The sequence below is a fragment of the Phodopus roborovskii genome, unplaced genomic scaffold, assembly GCF_943737965.1.
Source record: "Phodopus roborovskii unplaced genomic scaffold, PHOROB, whole genome shotgun sequence".
Classification (NCBI taxonomy): domain Eukaryota; kingdom Metazoa; phylum Chordata; class Mammalia; order Rodentia; family Cricetidae; genus Phodopus; species Phodopus roborovskii.
In genome coordinates, this window is record NW_026126540.1 from 1,634,470 (window position 1) to 1,652,021 (window position 17,552).

The 17,552-nt window shown below is 40.3% G+C and overlaps 1 protein-coding gene across 1 annotated transcript in view; it reads right to left on the minus strand.

Moving 5' to 3' along the window:
* The window catches only part of Veph1 (ventricular zone expressed PH domain containing 1), a 205,482-nt gene that overhangs the window by 19,473 nt on the left and 168,457 nt on the right, over positions 1 to 17,552 (minus strand). The window contains exon 11 of the mRNA XM_051198959.1: positions 8,913 to 9,030. Coding sequence (XP_051054916.1) covers positions 8,913 to 9,030 — 118 coding nt within the window. The remainder of the gene's footprint in view (positions 1 to 8,912; positions 9,031 to 17,552) is intronic.

Below are 17,552 nucleotides of genomic sequence, written 5' to 3' on the forward strand. Positions count from 1 at the left end.
GATTTTAAAAAGTTCCCAACAATTTCCATCTTCTATAGTTCAACATTTGGCCTCAAATTTTTGAACAGTATGCTAAAGTTTAATATGTCTGTTAGAAGCATTATCAGTAACATATACACTGTCATGTGCTATACGTAATAGATATATATACACATATATGCATACATATTTAGTTATATATATGTATACATGTTTTGAACACATATGTATATATATGTATACATGTTTTGAACAAATACACATAAAACCATCATGCAACCTGTTAAATAAAACAATATATAATAGTGCCAAAAAGAACTTGTCTATGAAACATGGTTTATATAAAGTATATGTGATACTGCAAGTGTCATCAGATGAATTTCTACATTCTTTTCCATCCTCAAATGAGTATTTGTGTGTTGTTACTACCAACTGAGGAAAATTTTTACTACTGAAATTGTTCTAAGATACAGGTGTTGGTAGTCATGTAACAATTATCTTCAAGTTGAAATATTACCTCCAGGAAGGATGATGGAGGTTTGGAGATTCAGGAAGTAAACAACTCACAAATCTCAAGAAGTTCCTAAAACTAATGATATTCACAAGACTCCTTCCCCAAGGTTATACAAATACTAAATACATGCCAGGGGTGGAGATGCCCCAGCCAGCTGATCTGCTGGGATACTCTTATTTGACCAGATGCCTACAAATCAAGCAGAGAGCCCTAAGATGCAGCCTTTACAAGTCCTCTCTTAGGCTAGGTGGGCTTTTAGTGTTGCAACTGCCTTTGTGTCATCCATGCTCCATGTTGTAATCAACCTTCTGCCTATGCACCTGTAAGTTTGTAAAATTTAAAAATATTCTTAGCCACTTGCGTTTCTTGTTTTGAGAACTCTGTTTAGTTCTATAGGCCCTAACAATTCCATAGGCTCCTTCTTAATTGGGTTGTTTGTTTCCTTAGTGTTTTGTTTTTTGAGTCCTTTGTATATTTTATGCATATATTCTCTATGAGATTTGTAGCTGGCAAAAACATTTTTCCCATTCTGTAGGCTGCCCCTTCAGTAGATTAATACTTTCCTTTACAGTAGAGACTCTTATGACATCATGCCAGCCTGGGCAACCAGGGTCCTTTTCAGAATTGAGTCTACATCCTGAAGTGTATTCCCTATTCTTTCTTTTAGAAGTTTCACAGTCACTGAAAATTTTAGAACTGCTTTGTGTGCAGGGTGAGAAAGGGAGGATCAGATTTCATTCTCCCATGTACAGATCCCAGTTTTCACAACATCATGCTGGCTTTTCTCCAATGTGTGTTTTTGACATCCTTGTCAAAAATCAGGAAGCTGTAGGAGTGTGGACTTACAACTGGGTCCTTGGGTTTTGTCCACTGATCAATGTTTTTGTGACAGTCCTTGCTATTTTGCCCAGCTCATCTTGAACACCTGGCCTCAAGTGCTCTTTCTTTATCTGTCAATCTCCTGAGTGTCTGTGACTACAGAAGCAAAGTGCCAGGCTATTTTAATTTTGAAAAGCATTGACAGATTAACTTCACAGTATGGATGGCAGATGAGAAATCGCTCCTCAGTAACACACTGAGGAAGAGTCAGGATCAGAAAAAAATTCCAAAGAGATGAAGAGAGGAATGGTATTCAAAATCACAAAGGGAGTAGACAGGGTATTAGAAGCACATGTGCAAGCATGTGAGACAACACACACACACACACACACACACACACACACACACACACACACACACACACGATAGAAATACAGAGACAAGTCCACCTGTGTATTTCTCAGTGCTGTGCATGCTTCCCCCAAGCTCGCTTTCCAGTAAGCACTGGCCACCCCAGGGTGTGTGAACTGGGGAGTCTCAGGAGGGTTTGGGGACCTGCATCCACAGACTGCAAAAATAAACATAGTCAGCAGAGGGCGTAGGTACAAGAGAAGGGAAGTCAGCTCAACAGAAGTCTGGTGAACCATAGGAAGTACATGAATCTTCAAGTTCCATGGGCCCCATTGTGACAGGAAGACTTCAGTTCTGGAATAAAGAAAACCACAAAGAAGCTGCCCCAACCCCTTCTCTTTTTCTGCCTTGTGATTGTGTCCCCCACTCCCACTCCCCATTTTGCTATACTTCCAATAATAGTTTTTCTGTCCGTGAACTCACTAGGTAATAGAAAATGACTTTGAACTTCTGATCTTTCTGCCTCCACTTTCTAAATGCTGGGATTACAGGAGTGTGCTACCATGCCTTGTTTTAATGTAGGGTTGTGATCGAACTAGGGTCATTCGTGCTAGGCAAACACTCTACCATCTGAGATACAGCCCCAGCCCTACTTTACCTTTTTTAAAAAGGTTTTTACACTCTTAATTTTTTTCTCCTTTTACTTATTCGACTGTTTCTTTTTTAAGTATTGGGTGAATTTTCCCCTTTCCTTTGTGCCATCTTTCATTTCACTGTACTTTTAGTAGAGTTTTTTATTTGAATTTTAAGCTTTATGTTCCTAGGTTTTTTCCCCTTCCTATATTTATCTAATTTTCCCATTGTTTTAAGTTAATATTTTAGGTTAGCATGTAAATAATGGGTTTTATCATGACATCATCATATTTATTAAATGTTTCCATAATATGTAAATCTTTCTCTTTTATCATCTTCTGCTTTTCTTCCTGATAGCATTCTTCTCCATTCTTCTACTTCTCCCTTCATGTATTTTACCCTTGTTAAATTTTGCCTACTTTCTTTTAAGATTTTCTACTTCTACATTCTACTTCATTGATGTTCTACTTCTACATTTACCCTACATAACTTTTATCTTTACAACACACTTGACATAGATTTTGTTATTTTCTGTCTTGTGGTCACGAGTGGGATTGTATTGATTTTAATTATATCCCTCTGTCTTGCTCAGTGTGGTGTTGTTGTTGCAGTGGTTTCTTTTATCTTCTCTAAGTGGTACTAAGGGCTGAGCCCTCAAAGGAAGGCTGACCATTAAGAAGATCCCCAAATAAAGCTGTGTGATCCAGTTACACCACTCAGGGAAAGCTAAGTCAGCATACTTCAGAGATATTACACAGCCATGCTCCTTACTGCACTGTTCCCAGCTGTGGAGCCAGCCTGGATAATCTTGATGAATAGATGAGGATTGTGGTGTCTATACACAGGGGAGTTTTGTTCAGACATAAGGAGAAGGACACCATTTCATTCTCAGAAAAGTGGATGGAACTGAAGACAGCCATGTGAAGTCAGACTTAGGAAAATGAACATTTAATGTTTCTCTCATACACATTATTATGAATCTGTGAATGCATTATAAACTTTACCTACAAGTAGAAGGGGAAGAAGAGATGTAAAGTGAAGGAGAAAGGAGAACAAGAGAGGGCAATCAGAGAAGACAGTATATTGCTTATCTCCTGTCATACATAGAGTCTAGCTTTAACAAAACTATATTCAAACACACACACACACACACACATGCACACACACACACACAAAAGAAGGACTATTAGGGCTAAGAGGAAGATCAACAAAGACAGAGGAGGTGATGGGAGGTAAGATGAGTTAGCATGACCAAATTACAATGATGGGTATGTTTGAAAATGTCATGATGAGGTCCATTATTTTGCATACCAACTAAAAATAGTAAATTTAAAAGTCAATAAAACATTAGATTGTGTTTTTGAGACAGTCTGGCTATGTAACCCAGGCTAGCCTCCAACTCATGATCCTCCTTTAGTCTTGCAAGCACTGGGGACTTTGTAACTTTGTATTTGAAAAGACAAATCAATTTCCTATGATGGCTATGCTGCCACTGGCAGGTTCACAGCTTGCTTATCCCCCATCTGCTTGTCAGTGATTATTGAACATGACTGGGTGCTGGGCCTGGGATAATACGTGGCTCCTCTTTTGCTTTACTGTATGTCAACGTGCCACATGCAATGCAGACCTGTAGGCAGAAGACAGAAAGAGCAAAGGGAAGGAGAATTTATTCTGCCCTAGAACAGAGAGGGGTGTGTGGGGGTGGGGTAGGGTCATGCTGCAGGACCATAGAACTAGAAAAGGAAAAGCATTTAAAGATGATAAATCATCTGGGCTGATGAGTACATGTTTATGCCATCATTGATAATTCAGAGTATGTGAACAACAAGCTGGGTTCAATTTTATGTAACCAATACACAGACAATAGTCATCGACAGTGTAAATATGAGCTGTGAAGCTGGGTACAACAGTGTTGTGCTGTTTTGGGGGATGCTAGCAATATTTACCAGATAAGCCCACACTCAAATATGTGTGGGAGGAGGAAAGATATAAGACAATCCCAGCCATTGCATAAGTTCAAGGTGGATTTCTTTATGTTTGAAGCTCTATGAAAGTTACATTGAAACTAAATGGAAAAGTTCAGTATTAGTGGAACTACAAGCTGTTTGTGGGCTATGAGTTGGGCTGTTTAGGATCATTTAGCTCATGCTTATATTGGCATTTGGCACAGGAAGGCATCTAGACCATAAGGATGGTATGTATTGAAGGAGAGTCCCACCATAGTCCCCATTGTCTTTAGTGTCTGGAGATAATCTCACCGTCAAGGATGCCATTTCCACACTGATTTTCTTTAGACCCCCTTCCATTTGTTTGTGTGGTAGAAAGAAAGGGCAGCACACTCTCATCCAGCAAATATTTAAAATCAGTTCTACAGAAGACTCATGATAGAACATTATTCAAGAAGAATTCTTCCACTTTCTTTTAGAATCCATGGAGACCTCCTACTGACAACCACATTCAAACTCTAAATATCAAATGACTCAAGCAGTGACTACATTGGGATTACTCAGATTTATAGAGGACATGCTTGCCAAAATCCTGAGCTGTTCCTTCCTTCTTTCTCTCACCCTTTTGTAGGTTACAAGAACGAGGTCACCCCACGTGCTTCAGGCAGCAAGACAGAAAGTCATGACCTACTTCTCCTCCTTAAAAAATGTGACAGGCTAGAAGTCCCGATGAGCCCCAGGGCAGTTCTCTGACTTCTTTTACTGTCACAGGCCTGGTAGTTCCAAGACTCATAGGCAGCTGATAAGGAGGCTGGGCATGGTTTTCCAGAAGACAGCTATGTTTGGCTAAATCATCTTGCTCAACCTCTATTCTTTCATTCACGTGGAGTAATGGGATCTGCAGTAAATCTCACCAGATAGGTCTCCGAGGGTTTCTGAGTTATTTCTGAGATTTTGAAATCATCTGCTTTGTACCTTTGCAAAATGACTATTGGAACTGAATCAGCAATTGGATTGGAAATAGTTTCTGCTGTAATCACTGGCTACACGTAATGATCATCCACTTATTACCATATCAAAGTTTCCACTCTTGCAAAATAAATCAAAGAGGCAGATCACATCTAAACAATTAAATTTCACTTTCATCTTTATGACACACTGTAACATTGTGGAATGATTTTTATTGGTTTCTAAAATTCCATGTTTTTAATTTGTACTGAGCCCAGAAATTTAAATTTTAATTTATGAAATTAGCTTGTCTTGAAGAAAATGCTAGTTCCAACTGTGGATAAGTGTTGGAGGAAATGGCTGAATCTGTGTTTTCTTTATCTTCTCTCTCTCTCTCTTTTGTGGAACCAATAATGATAATAAAAGAAGAAAAACACATGCACAACACACAACAATACATTAGTTAGAATGATAAATTGTCATGATCTCAGGGCCTCTCTTCAACTCTATCATTTAGTATTTTTTTTTCTGATTCATTTTTAATTAATGGTATTGAGCACTAGATATTAAACTCCAGTGAGCCTCTGTGTGATGATGAAAGAGATGGGAAGACAGTGATGAGAATTTTACCTGGGTTGGGAAGTATGTGAGGTGACAATACAAGACGGTTTGTGACTGTTGACTTCTGAAGGACTCCTAGAGCCATAGTCTCAACATTCTAAGAAGTATTCTATAATTCTGATTTTCTTTCCTGATGTATAATTGACTTATAATTTGTGACCCATTTATAGAGGCTGGATAGTAGTTGAAAAATATCTGAACACAGACTATATGAGAATAGTTATTGTATCATTGGTTAGTCCCTGTGGTTGGGGGATATCAGTCTATTCAGTCATTTCTGTTAGAGATCGACCCTACTTCTTCCGAGTCGTCCTCTTGCAGATGGCAGGCCATCTGACCTAATTCAAGCACAAGTGGAGTTCAGAGTTGTGCACAGTCCACAGCTGGGCAAAACACAGCCCTGTGTGAGGCTGAGTGTTTGGTTACTATGTGATGAGTTCTCTTATGGAGGGAACAGGGTCAAAATTCTTTTACTAGGTTCACAGTGCCCTAAGTTGGCATAGTGATGTGTATTTGGTATGGTTAACACATTATCATGGCCTTGAAGCATCATGTTCTTACATTTTTTTAAAGAAAGTTTTATTTATTATGTATACAATGTTATGCCTGCATGTATGCCTGCCTGCATGCAAGAAGAGGGCACCAGATCTCATAGATGATTGTGAGCCACCACCATGCGTTGCTGAGAACTGAACTGAAGACCTCTGGAAGAGCAGCCAGTGTTCTTAACTGTGAGTCATCTTTCCAGTCCCATCACATTTTAATAGTGAGGAATATTTGGCTTGGCCATTCTTGTTGTTGTTATTGTTTTGTGTTTTGAGACAGGGTATCTTTGTGTATCCCTGGCTGTTCTGGAACTTTCTCTATAGACCAGGCTGATGTCAAACTCATAGAGTTATGTTTACCTCTACCTCCTGAGTGCTGGGATTAAAGTCATGTACCACTATGCCTGGTAACTTGACCATTTTAAAATATCATATACACATTCACTCATTCAATAACTATTTATTTTGTGCTAAAGAATGTATGAAGACCAGTTCACCATTTTCTCATAGACGTCTTCTGGCCCTAACTGGGCTGTGAATCCCTTCTGAAGCAGAAAGAATACACCGTCTTCATCTTTCTGTCTCCAGGCATCCTGTAGAGGACACTCAGCCCATGTCAAAGGCATACACTGCATGTATGAAAAACAGGCTGCAACCAGGCCAACTGTTTATGCCCGTGACCCAGATACTCATTTGTAGGTCTTAGTCATCTTTCATGTTAGAATTTAAGCACAACGAGAATGCAAATGCCTTCTCCCTGAAGAATACATTTGGCTGCAGGATGATGTTAGACCTTTCGTTTAGATTAAATATATAATTTATATGCTTATATAAAAGGAAGATGAAATCAACAAATATAAACTCTATAGGGACTCAGGAGTTTCTGAATGTGAAAATAACAGTTTAAAAGAGAACTCAGAGCCTCTTTCAGGCAGCCCAAGGAAATTGAGGAAAGAAATCCAAACATGCAGAAGGTTTTAGGGCCGAACATTTTGATTCAATATGTTCTGCTATAAAATATTTGGCCTCGTTAGAGTGTTTCTCATTCTGTGTTCCCAGGCTGTACTTCACAGTGAGAAAAACAAATAAGATGGTGATGTGCAAAATGCTTTTTTCAAGTGTGTGGCAGGGAATTTGAGAAAACACATATTAAAGGAGTATCCTGTAATGTTTAGGTGCCCCTTTTCAGAGGCCTCCTTCAGTCAGTTTGGTTCCATATTTATTGTATTAAGGACTTAACTTACTAGGAGCACTAGGAGTGAAGACCCTCTCAGAACCACCTAAGATAAGTACCTTATTTCACCATGCTCTCAAATGAAATCTCTTTTATGCTCTGTCTTTTTTGCATATGTGTGGTAAAGCTCTAATTAAAAGTTTTATAATGGAGGCATACAATTCTCCAATTTCTTATTTGCTTGAATGGACTTTTTACCAGCTGAGGTGTTCACTCTGGCATGGGCTTATTCCAGACTCTGTAATCAGTGCACAATCTGTGCTTCACAAAGGCTGGCATCTTCTGTTGCCAGCTCCTTCCTTCCATACCTTTTCCGTGGGGTAATACATTTTAATTGGTACCTCTCTGTGAGCTCTTACATCTCCGTCTGGTCAAATAAACACTTTCTTTTTTTTTTTTTTTTTTAGATTCAGCCCTAACTTCTTGGAAGTTAAGAAGAGGATAGACTTGCCACAATAGGTTATCTTTAAGATGATAAAACCCCCATATTGGAGTAGAAGGTGCAGGAAATGAAGTGTTCACCTTAATATTGTTGTATCGACTAAAGGAAAGCAGGCATCAGCCCTGCTTAGCATGGAGCTTTGCTCAGATCCACTAACAGTTGTTACTTTTAGTAAGGTTGGTAGACTAAATTCCTTGGGCAGCAGAAAAGGCAAGGAATAGTGAACGGTGAACAGTTAGCAACTGGTTGCTGCCAATTAGCAGTGTGCAAGACTCATTCATCAAGCAGCACCATAAGGAATAACTACCAGACAATGTGGACTGGGTTCTCAGTCCCTCAATTAGTGTGGCCTCAGCTCTTTGAGGCTGGGGAACACAGCTGGGCAGAGCGTTTTTCCCCAACCTTCAGGGTCATTTGGGTAAAATCAAGTTACTTTCAGAGTAAAATCTCTCTTCTCTCACCTCTCCCTCCCTCCCTCCCTCCCTCCTTCCGTCCCTCCCTCCCTCCTTCCGTCCCTCCCTCCCTCCCTTCTTAAATACTGGAGATTGGACCTAGGACTTCTCATTTGCTTTGCCAGTACTCTACCACAAATCCATCCCGACCTTGCTCTCCTGATAACCAAAATCAGGCTAAAGACTCTTCTCTCTCTGTTCTGATTCTGTATCTCTCCTTTCACGCATCTTGCTCCTTTTTTTTGCACAACCACCCCAGTGAGAAGCCTTTCATAGAGCAGGGCAGAGATCGGATACAACTCTGTAAATTAGTACAGCGTGGGGGCATTTACCAAGAAGAAGGCCAAATAGAGCCACTGGCTCACAGACCCCTGTACATCTGAGGGTGCACAGCTGGTTCTTCATAATGGGGGCGGGGGACTACTCACCAGTTGCCTTTTCAGGGTTGTTGCACATGAAGCATTGCCATGCCCCTGCTGTTTCACTGAAGCCAAACACGTCAAAGAACCTCACTTCTTCCAGATGGAGCTGAACCTGGTCCAGATCCTGTTTCAGGAACACAAAGCACAAAGAAATGAGCATGCCTGCCTGCTCCAGAGCTCCTGACACCAGAAGAAGGGGATGTGAAGTTGGAATGGCCAATGCTCACTAGCAGAGCTGACACCAAGACAGCATTGAAAGGGGTTTCTCTTGGCCAGCCTTGGAAAATAGTGCTTAGCTCACTCTTCCATGGGATGGCTCTTCACTGTAGAGTGAGGGAACATAGCCTCAGGCCCAAGGCTTGGGGTACAGGGAGAGACACCGGAATCTGAAGTGGCTAAAATTTTACTGATTTGAAGTATCTCTAAAATTTTCATAAAGAAAGAAAGGCACTGAGCAACACTGTGGTTGAAGGAGATGTTGCTGGAGGAATGGCTCTATCTATGTATCTAGTTATCAATCTATGTATCATCTATCATCTCTCTATCTACCTATCATCTATCTATTATCTATCTATCTATCTATCTATATCTATCTATCTATCTATCTATCTATCTATCTATCTATTGTTTGTTTTGTTTTTTTTTTTTTGAGACAGGGTTTCTCTGTGTAATGTTCCAGGCTGCCCTGGAACTCACTTTGTAGACCAGGCTGGCCTCAAACTCGCAGAGATCCACCTGCCTCTGCCTTCTGAGTGCTGGGATAAAAGACATGTGCCACCATTGCCCAGTTGAATAGCTTTACATTTAAGTTGCATTTAAAGTCAAGAACTAGTTATTCATACCTCAGATATCATTTTCATAAGGTTGCTTTTTTAGAAAGTGATGGAAAATACAGGGATGGGCTCACTTTAATTTATTATTTTACATGTCAATCCCAGTTCCCTCTTCCTCCCTCCCTCCCTCTCTCCCTCTCTTCCTCCCTCCTTCTCTCCCTTTTATCATCTCTGCCCACTCACATGCACTCTAACCACCCTCCCCTCCCATCCCCCACCCCAATTCCATATGTAGGGGAATGCCATCCAGTTGGGGTCATGTAGATCTGACAGGACCTGTGAGGTAGGGACTAGGGCTTCTCTCCTGTCTCTAGATTAAGGCAGTTATCCCTCCATGGGGGATGTGTTCGCAAGGTCCTTTTGTGCACCAGGGATACATCCTGGCTCCACTGTCTGAGGTCCCTTAGACTGCTCAGTCCTTCTGGTTGAGACCCATATTCAGGGGGGCCTGAGTCAGTCCCATGCTGGCTTCCTTGCTATGAGTCTGGGGGGGCCCGTTAGCTCCTCCTTGTTCAGGTAAGCTGTCTCTATGTGTTTCTGTAGCCTGGTCTTGTCCTCTCCATCTGCATCTGGGGAACATAGTATGTACTCACTTGTACATGGATTTTAGACCTAGAGCAAAGGATCACCAGCCTATAATTCACACCACCAGAGGAACTAGGATACAAGGTGTATTCTAAGAGATTCACATAAAGTCCCTCACAGAACCGGGAAGGGACAAGTCCCCCAGAGCACAGGGGAAGCGGGGGGGGGGCAGCGAATGGAGAGAGAAGTAGGAGAAAGCAAGGGGGAAGAAAGGAAAACACGTGTGACTAGCGAGATTGAGACCGGTTAGGAATAGAAGACAGGAGAGAGAGAGACAGAGAGAGAGAGAGAGAGAGAGAGAGAGAAAACATAAAAGAGGGAGCCAATATTGGTTTTAAGATAAAATTGAACACAAAAGAAGGTCTAGAGAACTACAAGACTGCCGCCAACTAACAATTTGAGCATCTGTGGAAAGGCTACCATAAATGCCCTTCCCGAGAGTGAGGTCAACAACTAACTTATCCGTGGAGCCCTCATCTAATACCTGTTGGAAACAGGAGCAAACACCCATACATAAACACTGAGTCGAACAATCTTATTTTATATATTAATCCCAGTTCCCTCTCCCTCCTATCTTCCCATGCCCCCCCCCCCACCAGTCCCCATCCCATCACTCTTATGCTCCATAGAAAGGGTGAAGCCTTCCATGCTGGATCATCAAAGTCTGTCACATCATTTGGGGCAGGGCCTATGCCCTCCCCCCACCCATGTATCTAGGCTGAGAGAATCCCTCTGTGGGTAATGGGCTCCCAAATTTCATTTGTATACTAGGGATAAATCCTGTTCCAGTACCAGAGGCCCCATAGACTGCTCAGGTCTCATAACTGACACCCATGTTCAGGGGGCCTAGTTCTGTCCTATGCTGGTTTCTCAGCTGTCAGTCTGGGGTCCATGAACCCTTGTTCAGGTGAGCTGTTTCTGTGGGTTTCCCCAGCTTGGTGACACTTTTGTGCATCACTCTCTCCTCTCTACAACTGGATTCCAGAAGTTTGGCTCAATGTTTAGCTGTGGGTGTCTGCTACTTCTGTCAGTTACTGGGTAAAGGCTCTAGGATGGCATATAAGGTAGTCATCAATCTCATTATAGGGAAAGGGCATTTAAGGTAGCTTCTCCACTATTGCTTAGATTCTTAGTTGGAGCAAAAGAGGCTCATTTTTAGATGGCCTATTGCATGAGGCAGAGAAGAAAACTGGTCCTTTAGACTGTAAGTAGATGGAAAACCACTAGCCTAATGAAAAAAAAATTTCTCTACTGTCCTCCAGGGGCTTTCCAGTTATGATAACCCATATCCTGTGTTATCAGGCAGCAGGACAGCACTCTTGAAACCTTGGTCCTCCTAAGAAGGACTTGTATTCTTGCTACCCTTGCTTGCGTGCACCCCTTCAATGTATTTTATGTGTGGGCACTGGTGTACTGTGACTTCACTTTGCCTTTGGTTCTGAACTTTCATCTTTCTTTCTTCTAATAGTAACTCTTAGCATCTGGAAGGCCAAGAGATGTTTGTGGTGTTTGCATAGCTTAAGATGGACCAGAATAAAGAATGGACAATGGGTTATGCAGATCTTACTCCAGACCAACCACTTCTCCATCTGTAGACACAGATGAGAAGCATACTAGACTCTGAGCCATTTGAGACCTGCTGCATCCCGAGTATCTAGTATAGCCCTGGGAATGGAGTAGCATAATTTGGTTTGTAGGCCCAGTACAAATCCCATTTGCCAAAGAACTATATGAAAGGCATAAAGACAATTTAACAATTCTTTTTAGAGAAAATTCATGCTCACCATAAGATAAACAAAATGGGGACAGGGATTTTGTTTGTTGTATTGGATGTTTGAAAACTCAGCCTCTGAAAGTGTTTGTCATATAAACAAGTATTAAAGAAACCCTTCTAATGAAAACCACAGATCAGACCTTTTAGCATCTTTACTAAGACAACTGTGCTTTACAATCTCGGATTAAGATTTAATATTCTGAATACAGGATTTTGGATTCTTAACATTAGATGCATTTCAATAGCTCCTGCATATGTGTATGTGCCGCACACACTTACTCATGAATGAATGTTGTTTTAACAAAATGATTTAGAATGTGTTTATTGGGAAAAAAGAGACTTCTTTTTTAAAGCACATTCCCCAAGACAAAGACCAAAGAAGCACCTGGGAGCTTTGTATGTTTCAAAGGATAAAATCCATATTAAAATTTATGGGGAGAAAGCAGATGTTCATAAATATCTGTTTCAAAACTGCAAGGTCTCTGAAGTCTGTCCGTGGCCATCGGCATGCAGATCAGTCTTTGTTTCTCACACAATTAGAGATCAATTCTTCATTCCCAGCAAACACTACTAGCAAACAAAGTACTTAAATAATACGTAGAGCTTTCTTTATTTTTCCTGTTCTGAGACCAGGAATGTCCCAGGTTGTTGCCCATAATCCACACTTGCCTTGGCAAAAAGTTACTTGAGAAGTTTAAGACAGATGGTGGGCTGCATCCCAGTGCTTGAGTTCTGAAGCCAAGAGCAGGTTTAGCTATTCAGAGGATTGAGGTGTTATGCAAAGGGATCAGAGTGAGGAAGATAGATGGTAGTTATAGGAACTATTGCAGTTGGCAACAACAGCCAACTTTAAATAGACAGATGAAGCCCATGCAATTTCAAATATCAGTGGAAAACCAAAGCAAGTTACAAAACAAGCAAGTATAGACTACCAGTGATAACTTTTGGGATTTGTATTTCTTAAATGTGCTTTGGGTCATTATTTTTAACTTACCTTTACCTTTCTGAGTGCCCAATTTTGCCCCAGAAATGACATATGGCCCTATCTCCTTTCCTGTTCCTCATCCTTTCATCTTCAAAACAAGAGAACTTGTTTTAAAAATTAGTTTAGAAAATCACAAACTTCCTTTTAGGTATCTAAACAACAGAAGAATGATAAAATAGTTCATATCTAATTCTCCATCCCTCTCTGGGTATTTCAGTTCTGATGGGATTGTGGCAGATGGGCCCTCAGATGACCTACCAACAATTTTCATGTCTCAGTGTTCAGCTGTTTGTATAATCTTTTACCCTTGAGTAGTGGAGGCTCCTGTGGTTTTTTTTTTTTTTTTTTTTTATGAAGGCAAAGACGACAGGATATCAGTTTCATAACACACACACACACACACACACACACACACACACACACCTTACATACATAAGATCCATCTTGCTAGCAGACACGTAAAGAATGAGCCTTGAAGAAACAAGAAACTTGAAACTTTAAGTAGCTTCTAGTAGGTAGCAAGAGATCAAGAACTGTGTCCAATAACAAATAAGTGTTTTTGCTAGCACCCTGGTCTTTTGTCTATTCTCAAAGAAAGATGGTCCTACTTAGAAGAGTCAGTCTCCCAGGTACCCTTCAAATCAGGTCTCTGTAAAACCTGAGTGACAATGCGCTCACATTGTTTATGTGGACTTAGGAAAGAGTTACATAATAATACCAGTAAACACATTCTGAGAAGGATTTCTCTAGTAAGTGTCACCTAATTAAAAAGGCTAAGAAGTCACTAGAGGGAAAATGGTCTTGTAAAACAGTTGTTTAGATGTTTGTCTCCAACTTTAGAAAAAAGTAATTAATGAAATGAAAAATCAGGAAAACCATAAGGAAGTCTTTTGTAAATCCACGTAGAGAAAAATTAACCAGGCAGTGGGGGAAAGATGAGTGGACATTTACAACATTTCATTACATTTCATAAAAGTGTGTGTGTGTGTGTGTGTAAATGGGGGGAGGTAACAGGTAGTTCAGTAGGCAAAGACACTTGAGTAAAGAGGCTTTCTACCAAACTTGATGATCTGAGTTCAATTCCTGCAATCCATGGTGGAAAAAGATAACCGACATCTCAAGTTGTCCCCTGGCTTCCACGTGTGCACCTGATGTACATGCCACACCCTCCTCTAAGTACATAAGTGAATGTGATGTTTGTTTTTAAAGTGTGTGGCTCTAGAGCTCACACCATTGTCTATGTACTGAGAGGGAACTGTGAAGAGTTTTCTAAAAATCAGCCAAAGCATACATCTGGAAGAGCTTTGGCTTCTGGCACATTTAAATTCTGTTCCAAAGCTCTCCGTGTACAGAAAGAAAACATGGGCTTGCCTTGTGTGCTGTGTGTGCTTCTGGTTCCAGGACTTCTAGCTTGAAAGCCCAAGTATCTCATAATAGATAGAAATGAAAAAAATTCAAGAAGTCACTAATGTTCTTGCACATTAATAAGGACTCCACGCATTAATTATTTCTAGAGTGCACATCCTAATTATATGTAGTCCCAGTTGTGAAATGAATTTCCTGAGGGAATATGATCAACAATTCATCTGTCATTGGACAGGCATAATGGAAGAAACACTGTGTTGAATGCACGGATTAGCAAGAGACTTTAAAGAATGTCCACCCTCTAACTTAATCTTCTCATTCTTTCGACTACTGAAAAACACTGCTGCTGAATTCAGTTAATGAAATAGAGCAGCTGGTATGTTGGGGACTATGAATAAATGATTGGAGATGGCATAGTTCTGCAGTCCCAAGAAGTGGATGGGACACTGGAAGACATCTTCCCTCTGTGTGTGGTAAACGGCTTACTATGTGAGCTACTTACTATGTGGCTTTGGACCTCCCATTGAACAAAAGCTCTTTCACAGGAAGACTGACTTTTATGCTTTTTGGTCATTTTTGGAAATATGATGAATAGTTCTTTACCTGTAGAATATTTCAATGATTGTTATTTTACTAATTGAGATATGTGGCTCTTGTTTCTAATTTATATCAATGGTAACATTTGGGCTTTCTATTTCCATGTTTATTTGAGTATGCTCATTAAAGATGTACAAAGCACTTTCTTGTTCTGTTTTTCAACTTGTGCTCTAGAAATTCTGCCTTCTTGTCTGGGGCAACAACTACAAGCTACCATATTCATTTAGAGAAAGAACATCTCTTTAACACCTAACCTGGGGAGGTGAGGCTATAGCTTAGTGGTAGAGTAATTGCCTAGCATGTGCAATGCCTTGAGCTTGATCCCCAACAATGCAAATACAATACAATACAATAAATAAACACTACAGTACAATACAGTACGCCCACATCTCTGTGAGTATCATAGGAGTTAATTTTATTTAACAAGTATTTAGAATAAAACCAGTAAGTGAAGATGTGTAGGAATCTGAATTCTTTGGTGTGGTATGCTGGTTATTTCCCCAAATCACTAGTTCTCATCTGGATTCAACATCAGGAATCCCAGGAGACCTGTTATAAGCATTACATGCAGTTCTCATCTGTGATAGCCTGACATAAGTCTGTGGTCAGGTCTGGGAACATGTGCTTTTCAACAAACTTTCCAAAGTTATTCTGATATACACTGCCTGGAAAATTCTTCACCTTTGGGAACAGATGTGGAGATGGCTGACCTGTGCTTATAAATTGGTATTTGAGAAATTTGTCAATTTCCTGGTACATCTGCTCATACTTCCCTACAGTTTTGTGTGACAAAGTATGTAGTCTGTTCACAAAAGCACAATTTTCATATTTAAAAATCAGAACACATCATTATTCCCCATCATTCAATGTGGAAGGAAGAGGTGAGCTGTGCAAATCACCAGGCCTAGTTTAGGTTTTGGAAAATGTTTTAGTGTTCGGGGAAGAAGGAGAACACTAGGTAGGAGACAGACACTTAGCAGTGGCAGCATGGTGTCAGTCTAGACATGTAGGATTTGGTATCTCAGTCTGTAGCATATATGCCATATGTGAGACAGGTTCCACCGGCTCTCATTGTTGAAGCCTAAATTAATATGGGAAATCTAGGAGTACATAGCCAATAAGGTCCCTGTGGCAGGCTTCCCATTATCAATGGAGACCACAGACAAGTGTCAAGCTCCTTGTGTCCTTCAGGATTCTGTGTCTGGCAGATGAGGGCAGTTGTGATTCTGATTGTGGCTGGATCAGAACTCCCAGATTTGGTTCATGGTAGAGAGGGTTCTGGAGAACATCTTTATGCAAGAACTAATAAAGATGGCAGAATATGATGTAGGTGGAGGAGATTGGTCTTGCCTCAATTTGATTTGCCAGGCTTTGTTGACTTCCCATGGGAAGAATGCCTATTTCTGAGGAGTGGATGGGGGAGGGGTGGAAAGAAGGCAGGGTAGGGAACAGAGGAGAGGAGGGAGGGGAAACTGTGGTTGATATGTAAAGTAAATAAAAATAAAAAAAATGATTGCATAATATTGGTTTAGTTCAGAAGACAAATCTTCACATTCACCTAAAGATAAGGCATAAAAGAATGACTAGAGAATACAAGTTAATAATGTAAGATTTTAAACAAAAAAGTTTATGGAAAAGGTCACAGAAGAGTATGGGACCAAGTAGAAAATGAAGGTAGCAATTTGGGGTCATGCTACAGAGGCTTCATCCATACTTGATAAACATGTTTTTTTTTTTTTTTTTTTTTTTTTTGTTTTTTGTTTTTTTTTCTTATGTATCCCAGGCTGGCCTTGAATTTGTTACGTTACATTGCTGAGGAGCATCTGGAACCTCTGATATTCATGTCTTCCAGGTGCTGGGATTACAGATGTATACAGATCTAGGTTTTATATGGTGCTGCAAGTTGAACCCAGAACTTTGTGCATGCTAGGTGAGTCCTCTACCAACAGAGACACAGCCCCAGCTCCACACATCACGTCTTTATAAATCAAAGTAATTTTAAATTCTGTATCATTAAAACCAGCAAAATACCAAGAAAGCTTTGACATGGTTATTGTGGTGTCAGCAGTAAAATACTAGATTTTTAGAAATTATAACCAGTATTTTATGTTCTCTTTTTGTGTTGAAAAACAAAGAATTTCTATTCTTTTCTTTTAATTGACAGTTGTTACCAGCATTTACCAGGTATGCATTAAACATCTACTGTGTGGCACAAGACAGGCCTTTTTGAAGGGACCTGCTTCTCCCTCCTTTGGTAAGAAGACGAGGGAATCACATTACTCAGCCACAGGTGTTACTCTGCTGGAGGCAAAGTTCTTCTCTTACTCTCTATTGTCCTTGATACCACCTTTTCCCTCAGACTGGTTCCCATTTTCTACTACTACAGATACTTTTTATGATATGGGTATAAATAAACTCATCATAATTAAAATGTTCAAATGCATTTAACACATCTATTCTACCATCCCAGTTAGGTTTCTGTTGCTGTGACAAACATTATGACTAAA